Below are 15,201 nucleotides of genomic sequence, written 5' to 3' on the forward strand. Positions count from 1 at the left end.
AGTCAATTTAGGTTGAGGTACCTGGCCACCCTCAGTGGCCTTACTTACGAGTTAATGTAAACACCTCGTCTTACCTTTGTCAAAAGGCGGGTAGACCGTCCGTAGTTCTGTCAGCCAGCCGTACGGCATGTGACCCACAGGATAGCTTGCAGTCAGTACTGCTACCGCCTGGCAAACCACAGAAACCAACACTTAGAGAAATAGACCAGTCCACCACGTCAGAAGTAAGAGTTCCTGTTGTCTTTCTTGAAGTCGAGTTGAAGTGCATCTTCTAAGTTTGCTATATCATACTATGTGGTTTCTGGGATTGTTAAACACACTCTCCAGGTATTGTGAGATCTGCTAATCTGCACCACATAATTGCAAAATGACAACCTGAAACAAATACTTCACTATATTGTTTACCACTACTATAGTTAGTAAAAGGATGTATAACAAATGGCAAAAGTTCATCACATTGTTTATAGTTTGTGGCATCACAAGTCTTCACTTAGACACCTGCCCCATTCATTCAAAACACTGTATTCTCACTCTACAAACATAACATAGCAGGTGAAAAAAACTGCCGGGGAGGTTACAGTGTTTTCCACAAGTACATACAGTACTAGTCAAAAGTTTGGACACATCTACTCATTCAAGGGTTTTTTCTTTATTTTTACATTGTAGAATAGTAATGAAGACATCAAAACTATGAAATAACACATATGGAATCATGTTGTAACCAAAAAAGTGTTAAACAAATCAAAATATATTTTATATTTGAGATTTATCAAAGTAGCCACCCTTTGCCTTGATGACAGCTTTGCACACACTTGGCATTTCTTCTCAACCATCTTCATGAGGTATCACCAGGAATGCACTTCAATTAACATGTGTGCCTTGTTAATTTGTGGAATTTCTTTCCTTCTTAATGCATTTGAGCAAATCAGTTGTGTTGTGACAAGGTAGGGGGTATACAGAAGATAGCTCTATTTTTGGTAAAATACCAAGTCCATATTATGGCAAGAACAGCTCAAATAAGGAAAGAGAAACAACAGTCCATCATTACTTTAAGACATGAAGGTCCGTTAATACAGACATTTCAAGAACTTTGAAAGTTTCTTCAAGTGGAATCGCAAAAATCCATCAAGCCCTATTGATGAAACTGGGTCTCATGAGGACCGCCACAGGAAAAGAAGACCCAGAGTTACCTCTGCTGCAGAGGATAAGTTCATTCGAGTTATCAGCCTCAGAAATTGCAGCTCAAATAATTGCTTCACAGAGTTCAAGTAAACAGACACATCTCAACATCAAACTGTTCACAGGGAGACTGTGTGAATCAGGCCTTCAGGGTTGAATCACTGCAACGAAACCACTACTAAAAGGACACCAATAAGAAGAAGAGACTTGCCTTGGGCCAAGAAAACACGAGCAATTTACATATTAGACCGGTGAAATTTGTCCTTTGGTCTGGAGACCAAATTGGAGATTTTTGGTTACAACCGCCATGTTCTTTGTGAGACGCGGTGTGGGGTGAATGGATGATCTCCGCATGTGTATTTCCCACCGTAAATAAAGCATGGAGGAGGAGGTGTAATGGTGTGGATGCTTTGCTGGTGACACTGTCTGTGATTTATTTAGAATTCAAGGCACACTTAACCAGCAATGGCTACCACAGCACTCTGCAGCGATACGCCATCTCATCTGGTTTGCACTTAGTGGAACTATCATTTGTTTTTCAACAGGACAATGACCCAACACACCTCCAGGCTGAGTAAGGGCTCCTATTTTACCAAGAGGCGAGTGATGGAGTGTTTCATCTTCAATGCCCTTGCTGATGGAAGGAGGTTTTCACTCAAAATCTCACGATACATGGCCCCATTCATTCTGTCCTTACACGGATCAGTTGTCCTGGTCCCTTTGCAGAAAAACAGCCCAAAGCATGATGTTTCCACCCCCATGCTTCACAGTAGGTATGGCGTTCTTTGGATGCAACTCAGCATTCTTTGTCCTCCAAACACGACGAAAAAAAACAGACGAAAAAGTTCCATTTTGGTTTCATCTGACCATATGACATTCTCCAATCTTCTTCTGCATCATCCAATGCTCTCTAGCAAACTTCAGACGGGCCTAGGAGACATGTGTACTGGCTTAGGCAGGGGACACGTCTGGCACTGCAGGATTTGAGTCCCTGGCGCGTAGTGTGTTACTGATGGTAGGCTTTGTTACTTTGTCCCAGCTCTCTGCAGGTCATTCACTAGGTCCCCCCGTGTGGTTCTGAGATTTTTGCTCACCGTTCTTGTGATCATTTTGACCCACGGGGTGGATTTGCGTGGAGCCCAGATCGAGGGAGATTATCAGTGGTCTTTGTCTCCAGGCTCTGTCGCAGCCGGCCGCGACCGGGAGGTCCGTGGGGCGACACACAATTGGCATAGCGTCGTCCGGGTTTGGGGAGGGTTTGGCCGGTAGGGATATCCTTGTTCTCATCGCGCTCCAGCGACTCCTGTGGCGGGCCGGGGCGCAGTGCGCGCTAACCGAGGGGGCCGGGTGCACGGTGTTTCCTCCGACACATTGGTTGCGGCTGGCAACCGGGTTGGAGGCGCGCTGTGTTAAGAAGCAGTGCGGCTTGGTTGGGTTGTGCTTCGGAGGACGCATGGTTTCGACCTTCGTCTCTCCCGAGCCCGTAGGGAGTTTTGTAGCGATGTAGACAAGATAGTAATTACTAGCGATTGGATACCACGAAAAATTGGGGAAGAAAAGGGGATAAAATGTAAAAAATAAATAATAAAATAAATCCTACAATGTGATTTTCTGGATTTTTTTTTCTCATTTTGTCTGTCATAGTTGAAGTGTACCTATGATGAAAATTACAGGCCTCTCATCTTTTAAAGTGGGAGAATTCCACATTGGTGCTGACTAAATACTTTTTTGCCCCACTGTAATATACAGTTGTAGTCAGAAGATTAAAGATTACCTACACCTTAGCCAAATACATTTAAACTCAGTTTTTCACAATTCCTGACATTTAATCCTAGTAAAAAGTTAGGATCACCACTTTATTTCAAGAATGTGAAATGTCAGAATAATAGTAGAGAATTATTTATTTCAGCTTTTATTTATTTCATCACATTTCCAGTGGGTCAGAAGTTTACATTGTGGCGTACAGCAGGTCAGCCACCAGGTGGAGACTCGTCGAGGCCTGGTGACAGACGGAGTATACATCACGAGGCGATGGCTCRATCTGCTGGACGAAGGGCTCTCCGGCCAGGACTAAATGGGGCTGATTGGYAGCTGGTGAATAATCAAGGGCTGATTGCTCACCAGCTGTGCAAGGCCCATAAAGCTGCCAGAACGGCAGCACTCAACGGGACTCAACATACACTRAATTAGTATTTGGTAGCATAGCCTTTAAATTGTTTATCTTGGGTCAAACGTTTAGGGTAGCCTTCCACAAGCTTCCCACAATAAGTTGGGTGAACATGCTTGTTCAATGAACCATAAACAATTAATGAACATGCACCTGTAGAARGGTTGTTAAGACACTAATAGCTTACATARGGTAGGCAATTAAGGTCACYGTTATGAAWACTTAGGACACTAAAGAGGCCTTTCTACTGACTCTGAAAAACACCAAAAGAAAGATGCCCAGGGTCCCTGCTCATCTGRGTGAACATGCCTTAGGCATGCTGRAAGGAGGCATGAGGACTGCAGATGTGGCCAGGGCAATAAATTGCAATGTTCGTACTGCAATGTTCGTGTTACACGTGAGACGCCTAAGACAGCACTACAGGGACACAGGACGGACAGCTGATCGTCCGCGTAGTGGCAGACCACGTGTAACAACACAACACACAACAACAACACACAACAACAACACACACAACACACACAACAACACACAACAACAACAACACAACAACACCCAACAGGATCGGTACATCCGAACATCACACCTGCGGGACAGGTACAGGATGGAAACAACAACTGCCCGAGTTACACCAGGAATGCACAATCCCTCCATTAGTGCTCGGACTGTCCGCAACAGGCTGAGAGGCTGGACTGAGGGCTTGTAGGTCTGTTGTAAGGCAGGTCCTCATCAGACATCATCGGCAACAACGTCACCTATGGGCACAAACCCACCGTCGCTGGACTAGACAGGACTGGCAAAAAGTGCTCTTCACTGACGAGTCGCGGTTTTGTCTCACCAGGGGTGATGGTCGGATTCGCGTTTATCATCGAAGGAATGAGCGTTACACCGAGGCCTGTACTCTGGAGCGGGGTCGATTTGCGTGTGAGGTCCTCATGGTCTGGGCGTGTGTCATAGCATCATCGGACTGAGCTTGTTCATTGCAGGCAATCTCAACGCTGTGCGTTACAGGGAAGACATCTTCCTCCCTCATGTGGTACCCTTCCTGCAGGCTCCTCCTGACCTGACCCTCCAGCATACAATGCCACCAGCCATCCTGCTTGATCTGTGCGTGATTTCCTGCAAGACAGGAATGTCAGTGTAATTCCATGCCAGCGAAGAGCCCCGGATCTCAATCCCATTGAGCACGTCTGGGACCTGTTGGATCTGAGGGTGAGGGCTAGGGCCATTCCCCCCATAAAATGTCCGGGAGCTTGCAGGTGCCTTGGTGGAAGAGTGGGTAACATCTCACAGCAAGAACTGGCAAATCTGGTGCAGTCCATGAGGAGGAGATGCACTGCAGTACTTAATGCAGCTGGTGGCCACACCAGATATGGACTGTTACTTTTATTTTTCAGGAACACGTTATTCCATTTCTGTTAGTCACATGTCGTGTGAACTTGTTCAGTTTATGTCTCAGTGTTTGAATCTTGTTAAGTTTTCTGAAAAAAAACACAGTTGACAGTGAGAGATGTTTCTTTTTTTGCTGTTTATATTGAAGCTTCCATCAGTAACTGTTGCTTCATTTCCAATCACCCATATATTTTTGTGAAATATATATATATATATTAGTGCTTTCGGAAAATATCAGACCCCCTGACTTTTTCCACATTTTGTTAGGTTACAGCCTTATTCTAAAATGGATTAAATCATTTTACCCTTCATCAATATTCACACAATACCTCATAATGACAAAGCTAAAACAGGTTTTTGGAAAATCTGTATTTTCCAGACACTTTATTCAGACACTTTACTCAGTACTCTATTGAAGCATCTTGGGCAGAGATTACAGCATTGAGTCTTCTTGGGTATGACGCTACAAGCTTGGCACACCTGCACTTGGGGAGTTTATCCCATTCTTCTCTGCAGATCCACTCAAGCTTTGTCAGGTTGGATGGGGAGTGTTGCGGCATAGCTATTTTCAGCTCTCCCAGAGATGTTCAATCGGGAAGTCTGGGCTCTGGCTGGGCCACTCAAGGACATTCAGAGACTTGTCCCGAAACGACTCCTGCAATTCTTGCTGTGTGCTTTGGGTTGTTTCCTGTTGGAAGGTGAACCGTCGCCCTAGTCATAGGTCCTTAGTACAAGCTCTGGAGAAGGTTTTCATTGAGGATCTCCATGTACTTTGCTCCGTTCATCTTCCCATCGATCCTGACTAGTCTCCCAGTCCCTGAAGCTGAAAAACATCCCCATCATCTAATGCTGCCACCACCATGCTTCACCGTAGGATGGTGTCAGTTTCCTCCAGACGTGACGCTTGGCATTCAGTCAAAGAGTTCAATCTTGTTTTCTCAAAACTGAGAATCTTGTTTCTCATGGTCTGAGATCCTTAGGTGCCTTTTTGGAAAACTCCAAGCGGGCTTCATGTGCCTTTTACTGAAGAGTGGCTTCCACCTGATTGGTGGATGCTGCAGAGAGCTGGTCTTTCTTCTGGAACGTTCTCCCATCTCCACAGAGAAACCCTGTAGCTCTGTCAGAGTGACCATCAGGTTCTTGGTCACCTGCCTGACCAAGGCCCTTCTCCCCCGATTGCTCAGTTTAGCCATTTAAGAATGATGGAGGCCACTGTGTTCTTTGGGGACCTTCAGTGCTGCAGAAATATTTTGGTACCCTTCCCCACATCCGTGCCTTGACACAATCCTGTCTCGGASCTCTACGGACAATTCCTTCGACCTCATGGTTTTGTTTTTGCTCTGACATGCATTGTCAACTSTYGGACCTTACATAGACAGGTGTGTGCCTTTCCAAATCATGTGCAATCAATTACATTTTCCACAGGTGGACTCCAATCAAGTTGTAGAAACATGTCAAGGATGATCAATGGCAACAGGATGCACCTAAACTCAATTTCGAGTCTGGGTAAGGGGATAGGGTGTTCGGAATTAGCTTTGTTTGGTTGCATGCCAAWTCTCCACCCTTGCAAACTTTCTCGCATGGATTTAACAATGTTGGAAATTCACTCCTGCTAACACCAATCATATGCTTTWAACCTTTTAGGAGCACTAGATTTATAGGTAATTACTAATAATGTTTACATMACTTATTTTATTGATTTCCCACCCTTTTATAAGTCAGAACACAAAAAAAGTGTCTCTGGCTCCAACCAGTGGCTGGCTGCGTCATTACAATCCATTTTTTCATCTCTTTGCCACGTCAAAGGGGCGGACCTTAGAAAAGCAGCTTGCGACATAGACATGACACAGACATTGCTGGATTCCTATTGAGCAGGCGGTTCTAAATATACTGTAACTTTTATAGCTGTACGATAAAGAACTTGACCTACACAAAGCCGAAAATAAGTAAAGATGTAATTTTGTGCGGAAGTAAAACATTTTTTAAACGTTTTACAATTAGCCCCCGCCCCCCATAGGTCCACAGACAATCGCCATCACACTGCACACTGCCCTATCCCATCTGGACAAGAGGAATACCTATTTAAGAATGCTGTTCATTGACTATAGCTCAGCATTCAACACCATAGTACCCTCCAAGCTCATCATTAAGCTTGAGGCCCTGGGTCTTAATCCCGCCCTGTGCAATTGGGTCCAGGACTTCCTGACAGGCCGCCTCCAGGTGGTGAAGGTAGGAAACAACATCTCCACTTCGCTGATCCTCAACACTGGGGCCCCACAAGRGTGCATGCTCAGCCCCCTCCTGTACTCCCTGTTCACCCATGACCGCGTGGCCATGCARGCCACCAACTCAATCATCAAGTTTACAGATGACACAACAGTAGTAGGCTTGATTACCAACAACAACGAGACAGCCTATAGGGAGGAGGTGAGGGCACTCGGAGTGCGGTGTCAGGAAAARAACCTCTCACMRAACGTCAACAAAACAAAGGAGATGATRGTGGACTTCAGGAAACAGCAGAGGGAGCACCCCTCTATCCACATCGACGGGACAGCAGTGGAGAAGGTGGAAAGTTTTAAGTTCCTCAGTGTGCACATCACGGACAAACCAAAATGGTCCACCCACACAGACAGTGTGCTGAAGAAGGCGCAACATCCGGACAATACAATTTGAAATGGCCAAAATGTTGATTTAGACGTTTGCAAATTTCACACATTTTGACGATCACTAATGTCATAATAGTTTGGGTAAAGTAATAAAGTAGTTGAAATATTTTGGGTAAATTGTCATAAAACTGATAGTAACTATATACAGAAATATTACAAAGTATGAAAATGCTTGTTCATTCACATCATGAATTCACTATGATATGTGTATATGGATTATTATACTTTTACTATGTACTGGACCATATCAAAACAAAAAGCTTTCTGGGGTGGGGGGGACAGTACTACATTGTTCAGAATATCACCTTCTTGCTAGACTGGAAAAGTGTGTTGTGTGCTTAAAATCCTCATATGAGGTCGGTAGGACACTTGCCTCGGTGGCAGCCGAGCTTCCCTTGAGGTCCCGGGAGACAAAGAGGTTGACGATAGGCCTGCTGATTCTCTGCATGGCCAGGATCAGGGCCAGGGGCCACCAGAAACTCAGCATCTTCTTGATGGTAGCGTCCCCCTGCGGGCGATAGGGAAAGAGGGAGGGAGGCATGGGAGAAAGTGATGAGCATTCCCAAATGCAACTCTGCAATAATGTAATTCCATTATAACTAAATGTCCATTTCATGGAGGACAATAAAGTTATATTCTATTGTAACTAAAGTTCCATCATATGGTGGAATATTAAGTCATATTATATTGTAACTAAAGTTCTATCTCTGGTACCCTGTCTATATAGCCAAGTTACTGGTACCCTTTATTTGTCACATACCCGTGTTTAGCAGATGTTATTGCAGGTGTAACGAAATGCTTGTGTTTCTAGCTCCAACAGTGCAGTACTATCTAACAGGTATACAGTATCTCTTGTTGTTTAAGATAAGTGCCGACAGAAAGCGCTGCCTCGCTTCTCGTCCTTAGGAAACTTTGCAGCAATTCGTTTTTTTATGTATTATTTCTTACATTGTTAGCCCAGAAAATCTTAAGTGTTATTACACACAGCCGGGAAGAACTATTGGATATCAGAGCGGCGTCAACTGACCAGCACTATGACCAGGAGTATGACCTTCCCGAAGCAGATCCTTTGTCCGAACCACCCAAAAACAACGCCGCCGGAGAAGAGGTAGACAGAGCGGTCTTCTGGTCAGACTTCAGAGGTGGGCACACCACCCACCGCTTCCAAGTATATTACTTGATAATGTCCAGTCTCTCGATAACAAGGTAGARGAAATTAGGGAAAGGGTTGCTTTCCATAGAGACATCAGGGATTGAAACATACTCTGTTTCACGGAAACATGGCTCTCTCTGGATATGCTGTCGGAGTCGGTACAGCCACCTGGATTCTTTGTGAGTCGCGATGACAGGAATAAATATCTCTCCGGGAAGAAGGGCAGGGCTGTATGTTTCATGATTAACGACTCATGGTGTAATTGTAACAACATACAGGAACTCAAGTCCTTTTGTTCACCTGACCTAGAATTCCTCAAAATCAAATGCCGACTGTATTATCTCCCAAGGGAATTCTCCTCTGTTATAGTCACAGCCATGTATATCCCCCCTCAAGRCGATAACACGACGGCCCTCTATGAACTTCAATGGACTTAATGCAAACTGGAAACCATATATGCTGAGGCTACATTTATTGTAGCTGGGGATTTTAACAAAGCAAATTTGAGAACAAGGCTAACTAAATTCAATCAGCATACTGACTGTAGTACTCGCTCTGGAAAAACTCTGGATCACTACTACTCTAACTTCTGCGATGCATACAAGGCCCTCCCCCGCCCTCGTTTTGGCAAATCTGACCACGACTCTATTTTGCTCCTCTCTTCCGAAAGGCAGAAACTCAAACAAGATGTACCCGTGCTGAGGACTATTCAACGCTAGTCTGACCAATCGGAATCCACGCTTCAAGATTGTTTTGATCACATGGACTGGGACATGTTCTGGGTAGAGAATAATATCGACGTATACGCTGATTCGGTGAGTGAGTTTATAAGCAAGTGCATAGGAGATGTTGTACCTACTGTGACTATTAAAACCTACCCTAACCAGAAACCGTGGATAGATGGCGACATTTGCGCAAAACTGAAAGCACGAACCACCGCATTTAACCATGGAAAGTTGACTGGGAATATGTCCGAATACAAACAGTGTAGTTATTCTCTCCGCAAGGCAATCAAACAAGCGAAATGTCAGTATAGAGACAAATTGGAGTCACAATTCAACAGCTTAGACAAGAGACGTACAGTGGTTCGCCCTTTGAAAGTTGCAGCGTTCTGCGGCGCAGCTTGCATGGTGCCGCAGAATTCTATGGCACGTTATTTAAGTGTGAACCACTGGTACCATTAATGCTAGTTAGTGCTAGTTTGACCACCAGAGGGCATCTTTGAGAAGCATTTGATAGCCTTCAATAGTGGCAATACGAGAGAATTTAAAACCTGTTTTTGTAAGAACATAGTATATGGGACTGATTTTAAGAAATGTTGCTTAACATTATGGGGTTTCTATTCTAAGAAAAAAACTAAAAACCTTCTGGGTTAGGCTGTCCTTGTAAATAAGAATGTGTTCTTAACTGACTCCTAGTTAAATAAAGGTTACACTAAGAGCTTAACATTTCTACACCCTAATTTTGTAATTCTAGTCTAACCAATACCCCAAATCTCATTTATTTATCAAGACCAGTCCCCATGCTTGTCTCAGAGCAGAGCGAAATGGTGCTACAATAGTTGTAGGCTATTGCTTCAAATCCTATTGCTCCTAACTTCAATATGCTCTTTAAATAAATAAGACCTACACCAATTTTAAAAGTACATTACTSAACACTAGTGAGACTCATGTCGCCTACTGTAGGCCTACAGTATATTGAAAAGTATGATGTGATTCTCCGCCAATAATTACATATAGAGGATTGGAGGATTCTAAATTAAAACCAAAAGCCACCTCATGGGTCTCCCAGCATGGGTATCTGTAGCAACGCAAAGTATTAAAATACGGAGAGGTGTTGGTAAAGGTATATTGTCTTGCTAATAGCCCATAATGGGCTATTATAATACTGTACATGGTGTCCAGTTCAGGACAACCAAAACATTTCTTTATTAAAGACTATCAGAAAGAATTTTGGTACTTATTTATTTTGAGGTTATATAATTTTCAAAAAAATGAAAGAGAGCGATTGTAATCTGAATAAAGGCCTAAATAATATTTGTAAAGGCCAAAACATGTATTTCTGTTTTTAGAGGGATAGAAACGCTGGGCCAATTGTTAGCACTGCTAATAGCCATAATGGCGATGTACAACGTGACCGTGTGTGTTTGAAAGATTATTTTCCAGTAAGCAATAATTTGTACTGTTCTGTAGTTTCGACAGAATGATTCATCTGACAAACAAAGAACTTTGCGTCCTGTAGGCCCAGATCAAAGCTGGCGAGYCATTCAATGATGTCATCTTCACAGACGAATCAACCGTGGCCCTTGAGCAATTTGCTCAAAATTGCTACAGAAAAAGTGGAAAAAGGTTAATCAAGCAAAAATCATATTTGATTTTTGATGGTAACTTTTGCCATCTACAAATCAAAAGGTACATAAAATATTGTAGCCTACACCGCACGGACTGCTATGTGTTACACAATTCACTGTTGCCTCCTTTTTCAGGTATCATTCTTTGAGGAAGAAATCATCAAGTGAAAAGCTGGACCCTACGTCAGAGAGGTGTTTCTGGGACCACATCGTTTCTTTCAAGGTAGGATTAGAGAAATATTTTGTTACATTTAGGCCTATGTACATGTATATTTCTAGTATTGTACCTAATGTTGGCTGTTAGGCTAAATGTATTTTTTTCTTATCCAAATGCAGACAATGACCCAAAATACACTGCCACACGGGTTTGCATTGCAAATGAGGGCATAAACTGGGTCAAGACGCCAGCAGAGTAAGTAGACCTTTATGTAGTAAAATAAAGGTTAAATAAAAATACATAAATAAAAGACCTACGACACCTACGGCAGGCCTACAGTATATCTACAAATCTTTTTTACATCTCTACATGTAGGTCTCCTGATTTAAACCCGATCAAACTTGTTTGGCATCACCTGAAAACATTCATCTGTAACTCTGCCAAGCCTACAAGCGAAGATGAACTGGTCAAGGCCATCAGGACATTTTGGCTAGAGAAATTGACGACACTACAATGCAACAAATACACTGATCATCTCAACAAGGTTTTACCCGTAGTCGTGGAGCTGGGTGGAAGTGCAACTAAAATGTAGTTTAAATAACCATCTGCATTTTTAATGTCTTTTTTCTAGTTATTTCATTGATGAAGAAATACTGTACTGCTGTTTTGAGTTAGAAATGTAACACTTCAGAGTACTTAAGCATCGAATACATTGCAGGTGGGGGGTGTTCACACCTACAGTAGCTGGGCTACAAAGAGTCTATTGTCCTGCTAATCGGGCTACAAGTGTTTGAAAACCTGTTTTCAAAATGCCACCATCTGTCCATCACTACTGTAAATAAAAACACAGTATCTTGTTTACATTCTTTATTGTAACTACAATGTCACAAATAATTTGTATCTACCTTTCCAATTACTTTCAGAGGTTGGGATTCATTTGATTAATATTATGGTGTTTCTTTTCCAAGAAAAACCCTCTGGGTTTCCGTTAGGATGGAACGGAAAATAGGGTGCTGTAGAATGTGATGGTTGGGAGTACAGTACTGGGCTATTTAGCTAAAGAATCCCRGTGTCGCGCGGACACGATCGGGGTTCAATTCCCCGACAGGGAGGAAGGAGTAGGCTGTCCTTGTAAATAAGAATTTGTTCTTAACTTCTTATGGCTGGGGGCATAAGTAGCTTGGATGAATAAGGTCCCCAGAGGTGCCCAGAGTAAACTCCCTGCTCCTCAGTCCCAGTTGCTAATATATGCATATTATTAGTACATTTGGATAGAAAACACTCTGAAGTTTCTAAAACTGTTTGAATGATGTCTGTGAGTATAACAGAACTCATATGGCAGGCAAAAACCTGAGAAGAAATCCAACCAGGAAGTGGGAAATCTGAGGTTGGTTGATTTTCAACTCAGCCCCTATTGAAGATACAGTGGGATATTGGTCATGTTGCACTTCCTAAGGCTTCCACTAGATGTCAACCGTCTTTAGAAACTTGTTTGAGGCTTCTACTGTAAAGGGGGGCTGAATGAGAGGGGATTGAGTCAGAGGTCTGGCAGAATGCCAGGAGCAGGTCACGTGCTTTCACATGAGAGGTAGCTCCCGTTCCATTGGCTTTTTCTGAAGACAAAGGAATTCTCCGGTTGGAACATTATTGAAGATTTATGTTAAAAACATCCTAAAGATTGATTCTATACATCGTTTGACATGTTTATACGGACGGTAACGGAACTTTTTGACATTTCGTCTGCAACTAGTGAACGCGCTTCGTGAGTTTTGATTTGTTTACCAAACGCGCTAACAAAAGTAGCTATTTGGACATAAATGATGGACATTATCGAACAAATCAAACATTTATTGTGGAACTGGGATTCCTTGGAGTGCATTCTGATGAAGATCATCAAAGGTAAGTGAATATTTATAATGTTATTTCTGACTTCTGTTGACTGTACAATATGGCGGATATCTTTTTGTCTTGATTGGGCTCTGAGCGCCGACCTCAGATTATTGCATGGTTTGCTTTTTCCGTAAAGCTTTTTTGAAATCTGACACAGCGGTTGCATTAAGGAGAAGTGGATCTAAAATGCCATGAATAACACTGGTATCTTTGATCAATGTTTATTATGAGTATTTCTGGAAATTGATGTGGCTCTCTGCAAAATCACCGGATGTTTTTGGAACTACTGAACATAACGCGCCAATGTATACTGAGATTTTTTGATATAAATATGACTTTACCGAACAAAACACACATGTATTGTGTAACATGAAGTCCTATGAGTGTCATCTGATGAAGATCATCAAAGGTTAGTGATTCATTTTATCTCTATTTCTGCTTTTTGTGACTCCTGTCTTTGGCTGGAAAAATGGCTGTGTTTTTCTGTGATTTGGCGGTGACCTAACATAATCGTTTGTGGTGCTTTCGCTGTAAAGCCTTTTTGAAATCGGACACTGTGGTGGGGTTAACAACAAGATTACCTTTAAAATGGTATAAGATACTTATATGTTTGAGGAATTTTAGTTATGAGATTTCTGTTGTATGAATTTTGCGCCCTGCACATTCACTGGCTGTTGTCATATCAATCTCATTAACGGGATCGCTGCCCTAAGAAGTTTTAACTGATTTTCCTAGTTAAATAAACGTTACACTAAGAGCGTGACATTATTACAACCTAATTTTCTAATTCTAGTCTAACCAATACCAAAACAGAGATTCAGTGAAAATAAAAATCTCATTGATTTATCAAGACCAGTCCCCATGCTTGTCTCAGAGCAGCGGGAAACGGTGCTAAAATAGTCGTAGGCTATTGCTTATAACTTATGCTCTTTAAATAAATAAAACTTACACCACTTTTAACATCACATTACTCAACACTATTGAGACTCATGTCGCCTACAGTATATCGAAAAATATGACGTGACCCCCTGCTAATAATTACATATAGAGGATTGGAGGATATTTCTGTAATTCAGTGATATTTATTCCCATAGTAATTCGTTATCCATAACTAAATAAACATTGAGTATTTTTATAATTATTTTATTAACGAAAGCATAAAGATGCCATTGTTAGTTACATTGTTTTAGTTTGAACGTGCAGACTAGCACTAAGAACAGAACAGCGGGAACGTTTCCCTAGTCAGTGCCATTATTAGTGCAATGCCCCTTAAAGTGTTGCCAGTGTGGCGGGGAGGGAATCCACCCCCCCCCCCCCTCCTCCTCCTCCCTTCCCCATGGGCTAGGTCGGTCTTTTGTGCGCAGCTCTGCGGCCCATCCCGTGCCCCCTGCCCTCGTGCCTTGAACCTRGCCTGCTTTCAGTGGATACAGCTGGAGAACTGCAAGGCAATCTCATTGTGCGCCATGAACAATATGACCAATATATATTGTTCTGCTAATAACAGGGTTAATTTTGGAGATGATTTCATGTAAAATCAGTGAGAAAAATACATTCTTGAACATGGGGTGAGACATAGTTACTAATTTGAAAATAAAGCCTGTTTGTTATTTAGAATTATATATTTCTGTTTTTAGATGGAAAGAAACCAAAAACCTACAGTCATCTCATGGGTCTCCCAGTCAAGGCCAGCACAGGTATAGCACCAGCATCTGTAGCAACACAGCTTGCACTGCTATGCAGTGTCTTAGACCGTTGCGACACTCAGGCACTGTACAYCGTTACCGGTCGGAAGTGGCCTACAGTACTACAGTAAGAGCAAAATAATCCTAACAAAATAAAATAATAAGAATCTTAGTGTAACAACGGTTTTAGTAAGTAATACTGAAGTAATGCACAATTATCAGTTTCTATTTAGGTTTATGTCGCCCATTCATTGTCAATTAGAGACACAGTAGGACCCAAAAGCATAATCAGTGCTCTAACTCCCCCTTGCGCTGGTCTGGAGCAATGAAGTGGTGACGCAGGGTACCGTACTAAACCACAAATTACCTCTAAGTCCCGCAGCATAATCGCAAAACTTTTAGTGGAGCAACCACTGTATGTGGCAGGATCTACAGACAAAGACTACAAAAGGAAAACCAGCCATCATTACATTTTTTTACATTTTCAGTCATTTTAAGCAGACGCTCCTTATCCAGAGCGACTTACCAGTAGAGTGGGCATACATTTTTATTACATTTTTTAGCA

General features: G+C 42.5%; 1 protein-coding gene across 1 annotated transcript in view; it reads right to left on the reverse strand.

The window, feature by feature from the left end:
- ankhb (ANKH inorganic pyrophosphate transport regulator b) overlaps positions 1-15,201 on the reverse strand; it is an 83,741-nt gene that overhangs the window by 13,392 nt on the left and 55,148 nt on the right. The window contains exon 6 of the mRNA XM_023978027.2: positions 7,778-7,912. Coding sequence (XP_023833795.1) covers positions 7,778-7,912 — 135 coding nt within the window. The remainder of the gene's footprint in view (positions 1-7,777; positions 7,913-15,201) is intronic.

The sequence above is a fragment of the Salvelinus sp. IW2-2015 genome, linkage group LG32, assembly GCF_002910315.2.
Source record: "Salvelinus sp. IW2-2015 linkage group LG32, ASM291031v2, whole genome shotgun sequence".
In the NCBI taxonomy this organism is placed as follows: Eukaryota; Metazoa; Chordata; class Actinopteri; order Salmoniformes; family Salmonidae; genus Salvelinus; species Salvelinus sp. IW2-2015.